The following is a 21,608-nucleotide window of genomic DNA, read 5'->3' as shown; positions in this document are numbered from 1 at the left end:
TAAGTGCCTAAGAATTATCATGGCTGAGTTATAATACGTTCACTTATGCATTAATCACATATAAATCTACCAAATTAATCTACCCGTTCACATATGGCTGATGACCTGCAAAAATGATAATCAGCTATATTGCTTTCAGAGGTTTTTCTTCGTAGAAATTATTTTGGTGGAATATTTCTGTGTTTTTGGTTTCTTTAAATATTACTAAAGATATGAAGAAAATACAAGGAGAAAGAATAGCTATTTAAATGGCGCAATTTGCCACTAATAATAAACAGTTGGCGGAAATCCGTATGTGACGTTTACTGAGATTGTAAAAAATTATGGCAACAATACGCATGCGAAATTCGATATTACATATAATAATAAGTAAAAGAGGACAAAGCGTTTGTGGACACACACTGTTTTCGGTAATATGAATGTATAATTAATAATATTTAACTAAAATTATGTCTACAAATCTGTTTTCTTTGCCGGCGTCCATTTAATTAAGTTTTTATTTTGATGTTTCTCTTCACATTCGTAATAATAATTATCGATAACACAGAAAACACAGGATTGTGTGTCCAAAAGTATTATTATTATCTAGGATTATTTTATAATTTCAGATTTTGGGCGAGAAATTTTGTATGGGAAATCGCGCTTGTTTATTACGGATTTTGAGTTAAGTACGAAAAAGTAGATCATCTACTTATATGTGAACGTATTATTACAGCAAGTAGTAGTTAATTTATTTTAATTCCTTGTCTGGCAACCTGAGTTTTCGACAGCTGTTCGTTTATCATTGGTGAATTGTTATTCCTTACACATATGGTTAAAAGCCAGGAAGGGCCAAGATGTTACAAAACTCGCTAAAATCTGGTAAATTATATTATATTCTTTCATTTTGAAATATTTCCAATAAATGGAATTACAATTACAGGGGCACGATTTTTTACGTTACGTAATGCTTGTGTTATCCCAAAGCGTTATCAACAGACTCAGGTCGCAGCAAATTCTACCAACACGGAGCCAGAGAATATCGCCACCATCGAGGAACGCATACTAAAGCACCTTGATTATTTCCAAGTACATAACCTTTTTACCGTGCGCGATCTTTTCAATGCACGAGTACATTATGGCCACAAAGAAGGATCGTTGGACGATCGTATGCGCCCCTACATATATGGCAGTCGTCTAGGCCACCTTATTTTTGATTTGGATATAACAGCTTCACATCTGCGTGATGCTTTAAATGTAGCAGCACATGTCGCTTTTCGCGATGGCATTATTTTATTTTTTAACCGGAATGCTCTCAATGCTCATTTGGTGGAGAAAAAAGCAATGGAAGCGGGTGAATTTTCACACACGCGCTTCTGGAGGGGAGGTATTTTTACCAACGCTAATGTGCAATTCGGTGCCGTAACACGTTTGCCAGATTTATGTATTTTCCTGAATACCCAGAATAATATCTTGACGCAGCATGTAGCGGTGCGAGATTCAGCCAAAATGGCTATACCCACTATTGGGATTGTAGACAGTAATTGTAATCCTAATCTGATCACTTATCCGGTACCTGGTAACGATGACTCACCAGCAGCAGTTGAGTTATACTGCAATCTCTTCAAAGCAGCAATATTACGAGGCAAAACAAAACGACGAGAACTTCTTGGCGAAGCTGCAGAAGGTGAGAGTCCTGAATCAACCGAATCGCAACAATTATTCGAGAATAAGTAACGATCTATCTTAAATATACATAGCGCGTACGTAATTGATTGTATTGAAAAGCAATAAAATAAGCTTTTTGTCCCATAAAAAAAGTTCTGATTGCATAAATCATACTTCGAAGCCAATTTATTATCATTCTGGCCACGATCTAACAAATTTTACCTAATACCTTAAAAACTAACTTATATCTGTAAGTTTCCAAAAATATATTTTAGCTTAAGTTCTCGGATTTGTTAAAACTGGCGTCGTGTTCCACAAATCAGCAGGTACGAAGCTTCGCATTAGGGGCACATGACGAAACGAATGAGGAGCGTTTTGTGTAGCACCACTATTCCAAATAGTGGTATATGATGAAGTATTTAAGTGCCAACTTGTTAGTGGTTCGACTCCATTTGTGGTCGGTCCATTGCTGGTTTCAATTGTTCCGGTTTTTAATTGTTGTTCGATTCGAGTCGATCGTTGTTCCACTCGTGCATTTAACATGTCCTTATGTGCATTTACAGCTTCCCATGCTCGGTCTAGACGTGCACGATCCTTTTCATCCAATTCTTCATAGTTCTTTTTACCCAGCCGCTGCACAACCCTTTTGGCATTTGAAAATTCGCGATTCTTAAATGGCTTCATAGCTTGACGGTATTCTCGCCACATACGTTGCTTTTCTTCTCGTAATTCCGGCGTATTTGCTTGCATAGGTGGTGGTGGTTGAGGTTTTATTATCCAGTTGGATTTAAGCTTATCATTTTTATTCATAGCATTACGGGGTCGTTGAACATAAATTTGCGGTTGAGTTCTATTTTCTTGGATTGATATTTTTGTGTCCGCAGTGGTGGCTGTTTTCATACTATTAGGCTTTTGCTCTTTCTGGGACGCAGTTGAATTCATTTGCCCGGATTTCGGTTTAACGCGCGGCGATGTACGAATTTGCAAAGGCAGTCGGTTATTATATTGTCCAGATTGGTTTAGACGTATACTATATTGATTTAACCGTGGCATTCGAGGCATTGGTGGAAACATGGGCTGCATTAGAGGTCCAGACGACCATTGATGATCATCATAAGACGATGGCGACATTATTGGTGGTATCATGGGATCTTCAAAGAAATTGCGGTCACTTCTTTGGTTTTGACGTTTAGGGAATGCACTAAAATTAGGTAAATTTTGTTGTTGCGGTCGTCTTTGTTGACAATGTTCAGATGACGAATTGTTATTGTGTCGATTTTGCCTAAGTAGACCAGTTGGCTTTATAACTTTTGCGGATCTTGAATTGTTATCTTCGCCTGCTTCTTTCATTTGCTTCCAATCACTAAAAGACATACCTAGTTTAATGGGTGGTAGGACTGCTTTTTGCTCCATTTTCTTAGTAGGTTGTGATGTGTCTTCCAAGGAGGCATTTTCACATTGCTGTCGTAAACTTTCTTCATCTTCCACCGTAACAGATAAAGCCATTGCCGAAAAACTACGTGTTTCTTTTAAACGCAATATGTATGGTATTATGATTGGTAGTTGTTGTAAATTTATGTTTCCAGATTCATTTACAGAATAAACGGAAATGTAAATGTCAACCATTCACAAACAATTTGGTGTTGGGATTCACAATAGAATAAGCGAATTTTTAGCATCCACAAAAAATGGCAGCACTGAGATTTGCATTTGCTTTGATTGGATGTTTCATCCACTACGACGAGCAGTAAAAAGTTTTTCTCTTGTGTGAATTTGCAGAATTTCTGGTAAGTTTATCCGAAAAATGGATTCTTCACTAGAGAAAACGAATTCTAAAGTGTAAATATATTGGTAATTCTTAAAAACCAAATGAAATATCAGTGCACATGTTTATTTTATCATATAAAAGTCTTAAAATGTGCGCGACGGATATAATGTCAAGTGCAGTAGCGAGATCTGCGACAACGGTATCGAAAGCAGCAGTTTAAGGGAAAATAAAAAGTGCAGAGGAACACCGCTACTTTACGCACCAAAATACAAGTATGAGTTGAAAAACCTCAGTGGCAGTTAAAATCTGCAAATATAGTATTTCCAGTTACAAATATATTTAATTGTTAGAAAGAATTTTTCTATGAAAATGTGGCCATTGCGCATTCAGCCATTGCTACACAGAAGTCAACGTCGCTGTCAACCTCCCTGCGTATTTAATTTTTGTTGTTTTGTTTTTGTTTCAACTTTGCTGCTGTCGTTGGCAGAGGTGCTGAGTAAATGAATATTTGTTGCTATTCTCGACTATGATTCAATTGACTTGTACTGGTCAGGGCAGCAGTTAAGTAAAGTGGAACGAGTGCACAAATTTGTTGCAAGTTCATATTGGGATAAGGGCTGCATTTGGGTAAGAGTTTTTAAAATGTATTCACATTTCTGTAAGTACGGTCATGAAATGGAGATACGGTAAAACAGCAATAGATCATTTACGAGTGGGCGGGAGTCTTGTGCAAAACACTGCCGACTTGACGGACGATAAACTACTGGCACTTTTGTCGATAGCAACACATAGGTTTAACGTGTGTTGTTATGACCTTTAGATGATTCATATGTGAGAAATGTATATTTTAATAACCGCACGGTTACCCATTTGTCTTTGAATGAGATTTGGCAAGAATCCACCCGATCAAAAATGGATAAATGGGTATCATATAATAATAATGTTTTAGTAAAAATCTCAACTTTGCAATAAATACATTACAGGGAATTATGATAGCCAGTACTATTGCGTGCTGCTTGCGGCATTGACAGTGTTTGAATTGAAATGCAAAGCGTGTCATCACATACTGAAATTATAATTCCAATTGTCATATTCATACAACTGAATGAGTTTTGTGTGCGGCTCTCACCTCGTCGAATAATGAATTTTGTGTTGGTTGCGCTAATTATGAAAGAAGATATGTATAGGAAATTTTATATGGCTAACAATTAACTCTGCAATGGTTACTTAAATAAAGCAGAAAAAATATAGACACGTCTAAATATAAAAAGCTATTCAACTTGTTAGGGCTGTTGATTCCGAAAGGAGGGTAGAACATTAATTGGTACTCATTACTTCGTTACTTACTTGGGTAAGCCTTGCAAAACGTAAGAAATATTATCTTGCTCCACAAATTGTACGTCCTACGGATGCCACCATCTCACATAAGAACCTGGATCGTAATGCATTAAACCTAAAAATTCCCACCTCCAAAGTCTGCGTAAGTGCACTCTGACAATGGACGTTTCACAAGCCCATAAAATCATTTAATACAAGTTTTTAAAACTTTCTACAGGGCTGCCAATCTCTTCTTCCAAAATCATTATCTTCGTCATGAACAATGCAGAGGATTTAGAAGCCTTGCCGATGGGAATCCATGTTTTGATGCACTTAAATTACTCTGTTCTTGTTGTAACAGCTTAAACAAACAATCCTTGGCCGAATATGGACCTGGGTCGTTCCGGCAAGGTAGAATCAACTGAGAGAACGGCGGAATGGCACTGGTTTTTCCCGACCAAGGTCTGTGGCCCAGTAAACAAACTCGGACTAGTCTGATGAATTTTAAATAAACAAAGATGTACAAAAGTGTATGCTTACAAATGTAATAAATAACACATATAAATATATGCGATGCTTTAAGATTCGCCAAGAATTGATTTGAGGAATCAAAAAACGTCTATTAATTTTATATTTGGCTTTAGTGCGCTCTTATCATAGATTGCCTTTGATTGAAGATATTTGTTCATTAGCTTCTAAAGCAGAGTATGCGTTCTTCGACACGGCATCTTATAACACGGTTTCGCTCTAACACGATAAGAAAATTTCAAAAACCTTTATAAAGACGAGATGTGCTTTATTTTCTTAGAAGTATAGGTACAAATCTTGGATCGTCTGTTGAAAGGAGAAAAAGCATCTCACATTGGAAAAAGGCTTAATTTGAATGAAAAAACAGTCCGGACTATCAAGAAAAATGAAAAAGAAATAAGAAGTGCAGTTGCTGCTGCATCAATGAAATTCGCAAAGAGTGCAGCTCGCACCTGGGCGTCAATAATTGAGAAAATGGAAAAGACACTCAGCATTTGGATTGATTATTGCTGTGAAAAAAAAAATTCCATTCCATCTTAAATAATAAGGAGAATCCTATGTCAAATCCAATTCAAAAAGTAGAACGATTGAATCGAAAAAAAAAAAAAAACAGCACCCGGATTTAAGGTGTTTAAATATCCTTTTTTGCTGTAATGCATCGGAGGACCTTATGGCAAAACCCTTGCTAGTTTATGGGTCTTTAAATCCTCGTGCATTTAATAATTTAATATAAAAAAAAAAAATATTTAAAGAAGTCGAAAACTCAGAAGGGAACTGCACAACTGTCTATCCCCATACCGAGAAATTATAATGACCTGGTAAGTACCAGCAATGAAAGTACAATTACAGATTTTTTTTAAGAGGGAGGAAGATGCAAGAACTTTAAATGAAGAAAGAAGTTCTGAAAGTGAAGGTGATATCATTCCACCGAAAAAAATGTTCTCGGTAGATTATCCTGAGTAGTGACTATGAAGAAATTTATTAAATTAGGGTTGCTTATATAGAATTAAAAAAAAACTTTTTTTAACAAGTTTTCGGAGTAACCCCTGTTTTTGTACTTGCTTTGGGTCTCATACAACACGGCAATTTTAGGAATGTTACCTGTATTTTGAAATTACCTGTATTAAAGGAATGTTACCTGTATTTTGAAAGATAAAAAAGAAAGTAATAAATCAAAACGAATAACCGTAAAATGCAAATAAGCTATACATATGGGCATGCAAGTGTATTAGGCACAGGAAATGAGTTATCAGCTTAACCGAGATACACAATGCAAGCAGATAGAAGTCAAATAGCTCCGAACAATTTACGTTATTAACAAGCAATTTTCCATGAAGCGTCGGAAAAAGCAATCAAAAATTGAGAGAAATATTTCTAATAAACACTAAATAAAACAAGAAATAGGATATGCCCAAAGCATAGAATATTCAAGCAACATCAATTGAGCAAATCAACAACTTAAGCTTTTTGCCGACATTAAATTTGTTGGGTGTCTATTGGAAAAGGTAGAAAGAGGTAAGGTACAATACATATACGACACAATTGTCATCGTCGTAGGGCTTCAACGTAAGCTAATCAATAGAAAAAGTAGAAAAATAAACACTAAAACAAACCTGAAAGCAGTCAAAGTTGATGGCGTAACAATTTTATTTGGCAAACATTTAATACACCAACATTTATCGGTTAAACTGCCGTTACCATACAAACTATTTACGAAACTTGTGAGTCAAAGGCAAATTATTCAAATTTATTTGGTTCGATTTAACTGCTTACACCCAAACCAAAAAGGAAGCTTTAAATTAAATCAATATCGCACAGCTAATTATTTATTCTTCTTTCTTAATTTTTGCAGGGGGAGGTGCGAACAGACGTTTGAGTTAATCTCGATTTTCCTTCAATTTTACTTGAAGCTTTTTTTGTAAAAAAATTACTTCAAATACTCAATATCAATTTAACCACCTATAATTCCACGCTTATAAAAACAAACATAAAAAATATAAATAAATAATCAGTTGAACGACCAAATCAATAAACGATTTTAAATTTTAACTTAAAACCTTAGTTCATTTAAAAGAAAATGGCGCACATTGGACGTACAGTGAAAAATGTTGAGGCGCCACGCCCATTAAAATCACAATCACGCTCATCACTGAAAAACAACTACATGCTCATTGAAGAGCTAATTCAGCTTATTGAGAGTGTTGCGTTGAATCTACAATCGGGCATCAATAATACGGAACCAATGGCCGCATTAGTGCAAAACCTGCGCATACACGGTCCACAGCTGGAGACGGTATCGAAAGATACACTAGATCGTGCTTTCGTTGTTTTCCGTAATGCTTCGCAGGACGAACGCTTAAATATTATGACGAGACTGAATCTGCTCGAATTGATAGAGTTACGCGCCAAAGGCTGGGAGGACAATGGCTTCAATTCGTACTATAAAACCAAGCAAGTAACGAACATCGATGTAAGATTTAGTTTCAGTCGTTTTCGTAAGTTTTATTTGCGTTAATTATTTGGTGTTTTAATTTTCCAGTTACCCGATGGACTTGTTGATCCAACACAAACCGGGTTCCTAAGCACCTCCCCCACATTCGGTGGGGCTGGCGCCGCCGCTGCAGCCGCAATAGCCGCTGTTGGTTCCGCGCAGCAGACGCAACTCCTGTTGGCACCGGGTGAGGTCATACGAAATTCGGGAAAGTTTCCGAAACCAACTAAAATACCAGGCAAAACTTATTGTAAAGACGAAGTGGTCATACGTAATGCGGATTCGGGAAAAGGTATATATGTAATTTGTCTGAAAATCTCTTTAAATTTTACAAAAGGTTTCAAAAAAACTGTTACTTTTATGCACCATAAACGTCACAGCAAATACTTGAATATTTTTTGCCATAAACTCTATTTAATTGCTATCAACTATTGTGTTTTGCCTGTTTCTTTGGATATGTGTCCGCATACAAGTAATGGGCATTAAAGGCAGACGTGTTCATATGATTGAGGAGTTAAGTGAAACGATAATTTCCTTCCAAAGAGGTAAAAACATGTACACAGAGTCAATTCAAAAACTTCATGCATATTTAAAAAGAATATCATTATCGGTAACAATACATTTGTTGGGGGCTATGGCACCGTGAACGCTATTAACATTATTTGTGGTTGCTTGTTGCTATTAACCGTAATTTAGCATTAATTTTTTATGCTGCAATTGCTTCAAGGGCAACTTATTTTCACTCATTTCGATTTCGATTTTTTTTTTGGACTTAAAAAGCAGAAAGCTAAAGATACGCTTTTTATATTTGTGTGTTAAAGTTAAAATTTACTTTTATTAGTGTGTGCTTTCTTTTTATTTAAAATTTCGTTTATTTTGCATTTTCACATTTTCACCTCATCAACTCAAATTCACATAACCATAAAAAATATTATTTTGCATGCAAATAAGTTTTGTATTAAAAAAAAAATAAAAACATACACCACACTTTCACACGCATGCATCGAATCAACGAAATATACAATTACATACATACGTGTACATACTACATACATATGTATATAAAAACTACATTATTTTCCAAGCTATTAAGTGTTTTTATTTTCATACTAATCGAATTTCGAAGATGCAGTGAGGCTCAGCTTGTAAGAAGTTGCATACATTTAGGTGGCGGTTTTTTGTATTGCGCTTCGTAAATGTATAGCCAACCAGCAAGCATGCAAGCATATGAGCCGTTGTTTTCGCTGCGGAATTAGTATAATAATATATTTTTTTTTAACTTTACTTTAGTAAATCCTGGAGCTAAGGAACGTCTGGTGCAAATTACGGGACCAACTGAGGAAAAAATTAAGTAAGTACCCAAAACCACGCTTTGTGTGGATGAGCACTAAAATAAGGTCATGGCGTCATGTCCAGGGGTTTTACATTCGCAAAACGCGAATTATATTATTTGTCTGATAAAGAGTACAAAAGATTTGGACGATTTGTATACTGCCGATAGAAACGTTAAGAAATATTTTGAACCTCCTTGTTTGCATGCTTTCGAATCTTCGCTATCGTATTGATATTCGACCAAGAAATGTCACTCCTACATTTTGTAACGAGTGCTTAAAACTGCTCAAAGGCAAAAACACTAATTTCCACTGCTTACTCGATAGTCTAATAAAAAAACTCACTAAGAGAATTTAGATAAATAAATTATGAATCGTGTGCGAGGAAATATATTATATATGTGAAAAAAAAGTGAGTTATTGCTCAATGATTAGCGATTTTTAAGTAAACGTCCTTTTCTTACTACGCACAATGCAGTAGCTTTTAGTCGCAATATTTCTGTTTGAAAATTCAGTTTTAAAACTATCTTAATTCGATTTTATGTCTTCTCAACCAATCCGATTCCAAACTCATAATAATAAATACATAACTAAAATTTTCTCTCCCACCTAGCTATGCGAAACAACTCATCGAGGACACTATACGTCGCAACGCCTCACCTGTGCGTCTGGACCCCGCTATGGGTAGCGGCCATGCTGGTGGCGGTGGTTCATGTTCTTCACTGGCATCTTCCAATTCCGATGAGGCTGTTACGCCACGTACACCGGGCGCAGGTGGTGCTGGCAATAGCAGTTTAGCCAATCGTCTGAGCTTCAATTCAGCGCAAAATTTCATGACTGCCTCTGCGGCAGCGGCAGCCGCAGCAGCAGCAGCTGCTGCACAACAGCAACAAGTCATGAATATGATGGGTGCCGTCGTTGGTAGCACTTCCACACCTACGGCTGCTGCCGCAGCTGCAGCTGCTGGTAAAGTGTTGCGTCCCAATCAGCAAATGTTATTGCATTCATTTTCCACCAATGATGCTTCTTTAGGTGAATACAAATACACGGTGAACGTGGGTCAGCATCTTATCAAAATCACCGGTGATTGTTGCGATCTTGTGCGGGTAAGTGCGCATGCGATATGTCCTCTGAACGGTGATTGAATATTTAAAATGTTTACTAGGTTGCAAAATTAGTATTGGATGATTACTTTAGCAGCGCCGAATTCTTAGCTTCAGTGGAGGCAGGGGCTGCCTTTGATGGTAGTATTGTAAGTCCTATTTCAACACCGTCCACGCCTATGGCTGCACCACAGTTCATGATGGGCACACCTTTGCATGCCGCTGCACCACCACTGGCGGATAGCGGTATCGGCTTGAATTATATGGCCGCACAGGGTGTAAACAGTAATGTGTACGATTTTGATGATGAAGTATTTGCCGATACAAATGGTTTGCTTTGATTTTTTAAGTTGGTCATCACTAGAAAACTATTGACTGTCATTTGTTTTGTAGCTTCAGGTCAAAGCAATGGTTTATCGCGTTCACGTAGAAGTCACTTCTCACGCAAGGACTCTACACCTGAAGCGGCAGCTAACTCAACAGTTGCGCGTGGCAAAAATGAAAACATAACTGCTGGTTTCGTCAGCAGCGATTCGGGTAAGTGTGCCTCTAGTAGTGGAGTTGTGGATTACATTCGAATTCCAATCCAATAATCCATACGTATTTATTTGTTGTCATGCAGCACGAATTGTTCACGAATACGAGCATTTGTTGTACTATGCGAAGAGTCCCCATTCCTGGGCACTCCCTGGGGAGTGGCAGAAAATATGCGAAAAGTTCCCAGCCATCGTACGCAATAAGGTAACACAGCTCACTGCCACAACAGGCACTGTTACTAATACAGCACCGATATTACGTGTTGCTTCCATTACTACCAATACTACTATTTCTACTCCTACTACTAGTACCACTGCAAATACGCCAAATACTTTTCCAAATATTGCTAGTAATAATATATATAATCCGTTTGGTAGTGCCACCGTTGGCGCCGTTGTCGTTAGTGCGAATGTGACTATTAGTAGTTTAAATATGTCCACAAAGAATTCAAATATGGTAGCGCAGGCACAATCGCCCACAATTCTTACACAAACACAGACACAGCATCAGGCTAATATGCACATGCACCCTGGTAGTCAACTTACACATAACCGTCAGCAGTATGAACTGCAAACACCATTACATATCAAGCGGAAAGGTTTCTTTAACCGTCAAATTGTTAGTATAGACGAAGAGGGCTATGATGCACTGCAACATCAGCAGCAGCATTTGCAACAGCATTACCACACCGATCGTCACTATAATAATGCAAATGTTGGTACAAACAGTTTATTTCACCGTCCGTATAGCCAAAGAGCCGACGCAAATGCCAATAGCAGCAACAATCAACAAACTCACTATCAGTTGCAGCAACAACAACATCAACACCAACAAAAAATTATGTCTGTCCGTTCAGGTCCTACAACCGGCAGTTTTAGCTATGCTAATATGCCATATAGCAGTGGTGGTGCAACACCCCCACCAGCACAAGCACCACCTACCAATAATGTATCCGCCACTTTTAATAATGGCAACACCAATGATACTAATGGCAGCTCCTATGCATTTGTCAATACAGACAATAAGCCACAAAAATTGTTAAGTAAACAAATCAAAATGATTTCCTCCATTATGGAAAGCAGTTTAGTTAATGAGCCGGCCGAGGAAGCCACCAAATCTCTTGAATCGAATGATAATGGAGTCAAAGGTAATGCTGACGTAACTGCTGCGGCTGAAAGGGACAAAGTGAAGATGGGTAAGACCAGACCGAGCAAGTGTAGAAAAATGAAACGTGACAAAAGAAATAATGAGATCATTGAAATCATAGATGATGAAGATAACGATACTGATGTTGAGTTTGTCAGCGAAACAAAATATATAGGGACAGAAATTGTAATCACTGCTGATGTTGTGGCAAATCAGAGGCGTGCCATTGAGCGCCCTAAGTTTATGCGCGAGTATCGCTCAAATTCTACATGCGATTAATGTCAGAAGCAAGTGGCAAGAGTGCAAAGTTCTCAAATGAATTTAAATTAATGATGGTTCTCAAAATCGTATAGGGCATGTTTATACTGTAAGGAGCGAGTGCAAGATGAGGTTTAAAACAAATATATTGCATCAACACAAGGCGTACTTAAAATGAAGTGATCCCAGTAACATACATAATAAACGATGCAGAAGACAATTTGCAATATATATATATTTTTTTTATATTTCTTTTAGCAAAATTGCTTTAATTTAAACTTTTTTGTAAATGAATGGCACGGTTTTAATGCTATACTGCTAAATTATTTCTGAAAGTCATCAAGATCAAATAGTTTTAACATATACGTAGCTCTCAACGACCTTGAGGGGAATTTTTATTTACCGTTATCTCGAAAACTGGAGTCAATCTGAGAAAACAGTGAACGCCATCAAACCCCTTGTCCATTTTTCGAATTTGCACAGTGTCATAATTCTGAACAGTGTAGCCTCTACCAAGACGTATTTCAGCAATATAGTTTTTAGGATACTTGACTATTTTTAAACACAAACTCGATCGATTTCTTATAACGTAACCATTTTTACTGTTAAAACATTAATATGAAATTTCAAATTAAAAATGGTCTCTACGATCCGACCAAGTGAATGCTTAATTTTGTAAGAGACGAACTCTTAATATATGTACAAGTAAAAGCAAAAACGTTTGACAGCTTAGTTGTCAATTATTAACGTGAATGATTGGATGAATTGTTCAGCAATACACAATCTAAAAAACTTAAATGTGTCAAAATCTCCCTATAAAATAGTGGAAACAACTTTGTGGCATAATCTTTTTAACTATTTTATACATAAAATTATATAGGTATATATATTTTTATAAAAGCGTGAGTAAAAAAACCAAAATGAACATAGTTTAAAAATATTTGTTCCTTTTAAACGTTTTTTTTGTTTTGTTTCTTATACAAATTCTTATTTTAGTGCTATTTATAATAAAAGATGCAACTTAAAGTTGTATTTTCAATTTATCTACATATTTTAAATGGACGTTTCAGCCACGAATTTCGAGGTATGAAATCTAAAGCATGCGAAATGTTATTATCAGTTTCAACTGTAAAAGAAAAGCAAAAAAGATTAATGTACTATACATTTAACTAATCTGTGTTTTGGCTGTGAAACAGATTATTATTAACTAAAAAATAAAATTGAATTAAATAATGAAATATGTCAGTTCAAAATAAGAACGCAAGTGCAAAACTTAAAAAAAAAACCATAAGCATTAAAGTTAAAGAAATAGATAACACACGAGTCTCAAAGAAAACATGTTTTGCAAATTTTGTAGTTTTTTAGTAAAAGATACAAGCACTAATGCAGTAAAAAATGTCACAATTAAACAGACACTAACTTATATATACACACAAACACACAGATAAGGGCAGCTTTCGTGCAATGATGCATTTTTATCACAAAGTAAACTAGAAATGAATAGTAATTTTATTTAATTATATTGCTTTATAATTGGTTTTCTAAATGATTGCGTAACAGTGAATTTGAATGAAAGTCCCAACTAGTATTTCTATTCCCATAAAACTAACTTTGCTGATACACAGTTTGTGCATCATTTTTGTGCCATTGTACGAATAAGTCGGTGAACTATATTTCTGGTCAAGGGTACTGCAGACATTTATGAATTCTACTAAAACTAGTATTGAGGCTTACATTAGTGGAGAGGCATATGGATGAAATCAAGTGTTTTTTGGTTTCGGTAGGGCAAAAATACTTGTTATTAGTAAAGTGAATAATAAGTTGCAACAAATCGAATTTAAATATTTTCGAAATGGCTTGTATAAAAATTCAGTAAATATACAAAAAGAATAAAAGCAAATACTATTGCAACATCGCAATAAAACCTCAACCCTGTCTGCTTCTTCTTCTCCGTAAAAAGGAAATACAAATGCTATCCGAACAATTTTGCATGGAAGAGCTCGAGACGTCTTTTTATTTTTTAGTTGCGTACATACCTAAAATATTTATATATTTTTTTTACACTGTTAGTTATTAATATAAATTACAGTACGGCGAGCCTAATGTGAAAAAGGGCACTGTCACATTTCGAGTAATTACTTTATTCCAACCTTATTCATTACCCATCTATAATCATATTTTGGTCAATATACAGCAGTTTTTGCGTGAGATTGTTTTTTAATAAGACCAAATAATACCATGAATACTAAATACTTACCTCCTTACACAATGTACGAGGCTTGCTAAAAGGTGAATTTTGAAATCTCGCGGGCCACGCGAAAGTGTACACCACATATTAATAAGTTTTGACTATTTATTTATTTATTTTGTGATTTCAATTATTTTTTTTTATAAAAATAAAGTTAATACCACTACAAGAACCATATAATTTTCTTAAAAATTTTAAACTTTTTACTTAGAGTTTTTAGAAAAAGTGCAAGTTCCAAATTATTCCTAAATCGCATTAATTTTTTACAATCTTTTCTGCTGACGGTGTTGGGTGTTTTCTTCCATATAAAAAAACGTGGAGTAGGCGAAAATGCACAAGACCGCGACCGAAAAAAAACTCAAAAATCAGTATGACTTTTAACCTTGAAACTTGCACTTACTATACCAAACATTTAATGAGCTATAAAATTGCAAATTGTAAAAAGACTGCTTTATATGGTTTTTGGTGTAGTTTATAGTAAATAATAAATAGTCAAAAGTTATCAACACTTTCTTTAGACGTTGACTGTACGTACCTCAAAAAAATTGGACTTCATATTTTCATGGTTAAACGTTCCCAAAAACAAAATTTGTTTTTATGTTATTTGTGTCCATGTCAAAGTGAAAATTTTTTTGGCTGAATATTGTGGAAATCAATCTGTCTTGAAATTTTAAATTGTGTTGCACGCCTCTACACCAAAGCACTTGAATTCATCTTTCCGCAATTCTGTAGTTGTTTAATTAACGCAATTTAAAAGAGCATCACTTTGCGTACTTAGTAATAAGATTTATGTGCGGAGAAAAGTTCGTATATATCTGTATTAAGTATACAATGTTTAATTGTAGACAAAGAAGTAATTACTTTAATGTATTGGGTATAAACTTTGGTGTTCTATGATTATACTTAAATACACTTGCATTTACTATATGTACACCTACATATGTATGGGAGCAAAATTTATTTGGTACACCTCTTTTTTCCTTTCTTTAAGATATCACTTATAAGTACATTCTCAGTTTATTTCGAAAATCTCAATAAAAAGTATTTACTTAGATATTTTATCTAAAAAATAATTTGGAAAAATATTGCTCTTAACCGCTTTATTTCACTTTAACATGGATTAAATTGAGCTCATCGATCGACCAGTAAACTAAACGCATGCTTTCAGCAGCACAAATGGTATGGACAATTTTGATGGAGTGCTTAAATTCATCACATCACATGCGCCCACAAACACACACAGAGTCACATTCACGCATAGTTGTTAACATAAACTGCACATTTGCTTATAATTTAGTGATATTTTTTATTTATATAAAATTAACAACATTTTATGTATGTACATTTGTGACATCAGTTTTGGTGTAATAGTTTTTCATATTGATTACGATTAGGCTCACAAGTACAATAGTTAAAAAATTCACTAAAATCAAAATCGCAAGGAGCCTATGGTAAAAAACAGCTTTCACCATTTTTGTTGTTAAATAATCGCAGGCTCAAAATTTGTATTTTTTAAATGAAATGCGCGAATCTTTAATTTTTTATAAAATGTTCTATTGTTTAAATTTAAAAATTAATTGACTAAATCGTAAAGTATTCAATGCATTCAGTTTTATTAAAATTAACAATTTTATATTATACTTTTATATATATATATAATTGGCGCGTATACCCTTTTTGGGTGTTTGGCCGAGCTCCTCCTCCTAGTTGTGGTGTGCATCTTGATGTTGTTCCACAAATGGAGGGACCTACAGTTTCAAGCCGACTCCGAACGGCAAATATTTTTATGAGGAGCTTTTTCATGGCAGAAATACACTCGGAGGTTTTCCATTGCCTGCCAAGGGGCGACCGCTATTAGAAAAATGTTTTTCTTAATTTTGGTGTTTCACCGAGATTCGAACCTTCGCTCTCTCTGTGAATTCCGAATGGTAGTCACGCACTAACCCATTCGGCTACGGCGGCCGACATAAAATTAAAATTAACGACATAAAATTAAAAAAACAAAAAAAATTAAGGTTGTATTGAGGATAGGATAATCAGTAGGGTAAGGCATATTTTAATTTTAAAGAAGAGTTTTCTGATATTTTTTTTATTATCAACCAAAACTTTACTTAAAACTAATTTTTGCTAATTGATTTTTAATCGGTCAAAATAATTAAAATCTAAACTTGGGTAACCAAACTTAAATAAATTTAATTTAAATAAATGTTAAAACAAAAAATAAAAAAACTTCATCAATGGACAAAAGACAAAAATAAAAATTAATTTTTCATTGACATTAAAAAAGATAAAATGTGAAAATGAAGGATTTTTTGAGCGAAAAAAATTAAAAAATAATAATTTTTTTACCAAATGAGTTCATTTTTATTTATTTTTGATTAATTCTTTGAGTCAAAAAAATTGAAATGTGAATTATTGTTTTTGAGCAAAAATAAAAAATTTCTCGGTCAAAATAATTAAAATGTAAAACTGGGTAACAAAAAATTAAATAAATTCAATTTAAATAAATTAAATGTTAAACCAAAAAATAAAAAAAATTCATTAATGGCCAAAAGACAAAAATAAAAATTCATTTTGATTCACTTTAGAAAAGAGAAAGACATGAAGTATTCTATTTGAGCGAAAAAATTAAAAAGAAAATAATTTTTTTTACCAAATGAATTTATTTTTTATTAATTCTTTTGGTTAAAAAATATTGAAATTGAAAAAATAATAATAAAAATAAAAATGTATTTTTCTTTAACAGTAGAAAAGATGAAATGTAAGAAATTTGAATTTTATTTGGGCTAAAATTAAAAAGGAAATATCGTTTTTACTAATTGAGTTTATTGATTTTATTTTTGATCAGATTCAAAAGTGTGCATTTGGTGCAAATTGATTATTTTCCAGCACAATTTAAATACAAATAACTAATCCTGAGAAATTATATGTGGAAGTATTTTCAAAGAGAATAAAACTTCTCTAAAAGTACATAACACCTTTCACATTTTGCGATATTAAATTAACCCTTGGCAATCGTGCTTAACAGCTGTTATCAAATTTTAATAAATTTACCAAATGATGCCAAGAGTGCATATGTATTTCTGTAAAAAGTATGTTTATAATTCAAAAGCTTAGTTTTTTGATTGAAAATATGACGACTATGTATGTATGTGTATATGACAACATGTGGCTAACAGTAATTTCATATAACATGTAATACCCTAAAAACTCTGAATTTCTCGCATAATTTTTCGGTATATATTATATTTATGTTTTATTTAAATTGTTATCCTGAAATACTTGGTTCGCTCTCCATTTGCTGGTTTGAAAATGGTTGCGTCAGTAAGAGATGTTAAACTAGATGGTTCGGGTCTGAATTTATCCACTTCTAACCGCCCATCCTTCCATTTATTCATATCACATTCAGCAAATTAAAATTTTGGGTGCATTGCTTGTAACTATTTATTTACTAATGTTTTTTATTTAATTTAATTTCCTCATTTTTCGTTTTGTTCTTTTTCGTTATATTTATTTAATTTACATTTACACTCACATTCTATTAGCATCATTCGTGTCTTGAAGTTGTTACCTCTAAGTGTGCATACTAAAAAGACTATACCAAAAAACAAAACCACATATATACATACACATACACACACATACTCATAATCATTCGCTAGAAACGGCATATATAGCCGCGTACATTTGAAATAACACATTCATTCATTTTCATCGCTGTAATTCGCATTTGTCGTTGCCGCAATAACAATGCTTCATCGTCACGCTTAAGCCAATAAGTATTAATTATCCTAAATGTAAGGTAAGCCAAAATTGTGTTACTAATCAACTCCGATTTAGCGCACTTTCAATTAGATTATATTTAATTATTATTGTACTAAATATTATTTCGTAATCATTGTTATTTGATTTTGTCTCTTCCTTTTCACTCCGCAGGATTTGGCAGATGAGAGTAATCGTTTCGATGGCGAAAAATATCTGGAATTGGTTAAATCGGCGAGCAAACGAAATATCGCTTCCGCCACTGATGAAACGACCGCTGACACGGAAAATCAGGAAAACGAATAAGCAAACGATTTAACTTTTTTTCATTTCGGAAAAAAATATCCCTTTTTCAAACGTTAATTTAATAGTAATAATTATTCGTTTGTGTCACATTTAATTTTTTTGAGTAGGTTTCTACAAATTTGGATATTGTATTCATCGAAAGCAATTGTTTAGAAAAATTTAAAGTTTAATCGCGAACCTTAAGTGGAATATAAAAAAACTCGGTTAGCATAGTGGAAATAATTTTCAAGTAATTAGAAAAAAAAAATTAATTTTATTATTTGTATAAGCCTAAATTTATATTTCGAACAGTAATACTACTTTTAATTTATTCCTTTTTTTGTATTCAAGTATATGTTTATTGAAAATAAAATCAATGCAGTGCGCATAAGTTCTAGTTCTAAGTTCTAACGTGTATTTTCGAAAGTTTGAGGTAGCGAAAAAATGTTATGTTTTAAAGATATAAGTTAGAACAAAGAAACAAATTGACATAGCTAACTGTCGATGGCCGATTTTTAAAAATTCGAAGCAAGTGTTTAGATTTTTTTCTGCGCATTAAACGATAACTAACGTGGTTTTTTTCATATCTATGTGCATTAATTAGACAATTTATGTCTTGTTAACGTTTTTTATAATTTGATGGTTGCAAGCAGTTGCAAGCAATTTCATTTAAAAATAAAACATTAAATTATATGTATTATATACTCGTAAGGAAATCGACAAAATACTTAAAGTATAAATTTAATAAAATTGCTGCTACGCTCGAAAAAAACTAGCTTGAAATATTCACTTTGAAGCAAAAAATACTAAATTATTTCAAGTTCCATAGACATACATTTGGTATTTTAAATTTGCCTTACCTCGCTCGCAGCCATGCGCATTGCATTGATACATTTGAACTGCATAAAAACTAACTCCTAATATTTTAGTCTTTAATACGTGTAATCTTATGCATTTTGAAAAAAAGAAACGAACTTGTTATTTATGTTGTAATAACATAAAACTATTTATCTTTAATTTATAATTGAACGTGAATTACAACAATTTATTTAAGTGCTTCATTTTTCGCGTGCGCGTATTATAGTATATGTACATGTAGTAGCCGCCGTAGCCGAATGGGTTGGTGCGTGACTACCATTCGGAATTCACAGAGAGAACGTTAGTTCGAATCTCGGTGGAACACCAAAATTAAGAAAAACATTTTTCTAATAGCGGTTTCAATTATATATATATATATATATATGTAGTAGTTTGTTTTTGCAAGACCAAACTTTTGGGAATTTTGTATCCTGATTTCTTGTTAATTTTGTTTTTCGTTTTTACTATTTTGAAAATATGTATTTAAAATCAATGCCAAATGTAAAAGCTATCGCCTCTTTTTTATAAAGTCGCAATGAAAGCGCAAAAGTATTTCTTTTTTAAAATGTTGGTTTTATTATTTATTTTCCCCTTAATTAAAATTGAAATGTAGTTTTTTGCAAACACTCATCGTGGCAACCATTATGCATTCATTAAAATTCTCAAGGTATACTTAATATATTTTGATCTAATATATTTTATAATACCTACATTAAAATGCATAAGGTTTTTTTTTTATTGGAATTCTGCTTGTAAAGCAAAAGGTAAATCGTCTAGTCTATCTGAAAATCGTATTTTTTTTGTAATAACTAATAAATTTAAAATAAATATTGAATATTTTTTTTAAGTACTAAAATCAAAAAAAGCATTTTTTATATGAGCAAATTTTTGTTTTCTTTAGACTAAATTACTTTTACCTTTTTAATAAAGCAAACAAAAAAACAGAAGAGCAAAAGAAATTTATTTACATTCTTACAGATCAAACTCCTACGTACCCAGAATTGACACTGATATACTCTCATCATGTAATACTAACCACATACCAACCCACTCATCTAACATTATTTCCTTCTGGCCTGGGTCTACTGGCCATTGGGTGTACTGTTAGATGAGATTGGCGACGACGACTGATGGCTTCTCCGCTCCAAGCAGTGGTTTGCCAGCTGCTACAACAACAACAAACAAAATGAATTTCGTTTTAATAAAGGGTCTTCCAAAAGCGGCGCCTAGGTGTCAGTGGTAAATAATTCCTAGACCTACCTATTTTATGTCATCTTATGACATCTTTCAAGTAGATAGAATAACGCGTTCAAATTATTGAAACAAAATATTGCAAAATTCGTAATTTTTTTTGGTAGAAACAATCGTCCGAAAATCGCCCGACAATTCAAAGGTTGGTGGAAAATTATCAAGAAACTGGTTCTATCGAGGATGGAAAAAGGACTGGCAGACCAAAAACTGGGGAATATGATGTTAAGGATATTTCGCTTCTGTAGCGTAGCGTTTTTGAACAACCTTCAACATCTATAGACTTGATGTTTGCTTAGACATGATATTTTCCCTTGCGATTACCGCCGAAGGCCGCTTTTGGCCTGGTGAAGATTTATTTGGGCGATATTAGTGATGGTATTCGTTTTTACTACATCTTCATCGATATCTGACAGTACCACTCCGTCAAAGTATCCTATGCTAAATTGGCTCAACGCTTCGAACCCTCTGTTAACGTCAGAAATTCTTTGTTTTCGTGAGGCAGCAGCGAGACGTCCACAGTCAGATAGCTTTCGGTAATTTTTTTAGCTATCTTTGCGGCTACTAGGCGTTGCGCTTTTACGTCCGCTCGCGTCTTGACTGCTAACTGCTTCTTTAGCTGAGCCTTCCGCAACTTCTTCGAGTGTTTTTACCCGCTATGTCGCTCAGCCACAGCTCAGCTAGGTACACAGTAATGTGTATATCCGTTATATTGGCCCCGTCATATATGTCTGACTCTGGATTTTCTCAGCCGGACAGTTTTTTCATCGCTTCATGCAACCAGTTGGCAGCTTTCTCGGTTGCACAATCTACTAATACTAAACCTGGGCGAAAGTATGTACCTTCGAATTTATGTACAGATTTGCATTTCTTATATATCTCCCATGCGGGGTGTTCCTTAATTCTTCCCTATTCATCCCGTGAGACTATTTGGGCACAACAACCAATCTGAAACTCTTAAACGATGGTAGTTTCAGATACCTTATCCTTGTTTGTAGGTTGTGCCCTCCTTTTTTTAGTACAGTTGTCTTCAGCAGAACTGATTTAGCTCGACGCTCGAGAAAAATTTGGCGCGTTCCAG

At 34.1% G+C, this 21,608-nt stretch overlaps 3 protein-coding genes across 10 annotated transcripts; 2 read left to right on the top strand and 1 right to left on the bottom strand.

The window, feature by feature from the left end:
• The first annotated feature begins 750 nt into the window (after positions 1-750).
• LOC128864950 (28S ribosomal protein S2, mitochondrial) lies at positions 751-1,818 on the top strand. Its single transcript, XM_054104754.1, has 2 exons — positions 751-861; positions 923-1,818. Exons 1-2 carry the CDS (start codon positions 837-839, stop codon positions 1,714-1,716), a joined length of 819 nt encoding a protein of 272 aa, XP_053960729.1. The 5' UTR covers positions 751-836; the 3' UTR covers positions 1,717-1,818.
• On the bottom strand, positions 1,807-3,295 carry LOC128864949 (uncharacterized). Its single transcript, XM_054104753.1, has one exon. It carries the CDS (start codon positions 3,271-3,273, stop codon positions 1,924-1,926), a length of 1,350 nt encoding a protein of 449 aa, XP_053960728.1. The 5' UTR covers positions 3,274-3,295; the 3' UTR covers positions 1,807-1,923.
• Positions 3,296-3,344: 49 nt separating this feature from the next.
• On the top strand, positions 3,345-19,740 carry LOC128864948 (eukaryotic translation initiation factor 4E-binding protein Mextli). 8 transcript variants are annotated; one of them, XM_054104751.1, is made up of 11 exons: positions 3,347-3,434; positions 7,113-7,730; positions 7,800-8,043; positions 8,225-8,296; positions 9,042-9,102; positions 9,696-10,048; positions 10,115-10,188; positions 10,248-10,515; positions 10,579-10,722; positions 10,808-10,926; positions 18,311-19,740. In XM_054104751.1, the coding sequence occupies exons 2-11, from the start codon at positions 7,338-7,340 to the stop codon at positions 18,440-18,442; spliced, it is 1,860 nt and encodes a 619-aa protein (XP_053960726.1). In that variant the 5' UTR covers positions 3,347-3,434; positions 7,113-7,337; the 3' UTR covers positions 18,443-19,740. The 8 variants fall into 8 exon arrangements, with proteins under 8 accessions (XP_053960721.1, XP_053960718.1, XP_053960722.1 ...); XM_054104746.1 differs by lacking the exon at positions 18,311-19,740 and having other exon boundaries at positions 3,345-3,434; positions 10,808-12,807; XM_054104750.1 differs by having other exon boundaries at positions 3,348-3,434; positions 9,696-10,188.
• The last annotated feature ends 1,868 nt before the right edge of the window (positions 19,741-21,608 follow it).

This window comes from Anastrepha ludens, chromosome 5 (genome assembly GCF_028408465.1).
Source record: "Anastrepha ludens isolate Willacy chromosome 5, idAnaLude1.1, whole genome shotgun sequence".
Classification (NCBI taxonomy): Eukaryota; Metazoa; Arthropoda; class Insecta; order Diptera; family Tephritidae; genus Anastrepha; species Anastrepha ludens.
Note: the sequence above shows the minus strand (reverse complement) of the source record. Positions and strands in the feature narration are given on the sequence as shown.

Bases quoted from the DNA above. Each gene is read 5' to 3' on its own strand.
- LOC128864949 (XM_054104753.1), bottom strand. From the start codon at position 3,273: ATGGTTGACATTTACATTTCCGTTTATTCTGTAAATGAATCTGGAAAC.
- LOC128864950 (XM_054104754.1), top strand. From the start codon at position 837: ATGTTACAAAACTCGCTAAAATCTG. The intron at 862-922 runs GTAAATTATATT...TTACAATTACAG, and splicing joins ACAAAACTCGCTAAAATCTG to GGGCACGATTTTTTACGTTA.
- LOC128864948 (XM_054104743.1), top strand. From the start codon at position 7,338: ATGGCGCACATTGGACGTACAGTGAAAAATGTTGAGGCGCCACGCCCA. The intron at 8,044-8,224 runs GTATATATGTAA...TCCGCATACAAG, and splicing joins TAATGCGGATTCGGGAAAAG to TAATGGGCATTAAAGGCAGA. The intron at 9,103-9,695 runs GTAAGTACCCAA...TCTCCCACCTAG, and splicing joins CCAACTGAGGAAAAAATTAA to CTATGCGAAACAACTCATCG.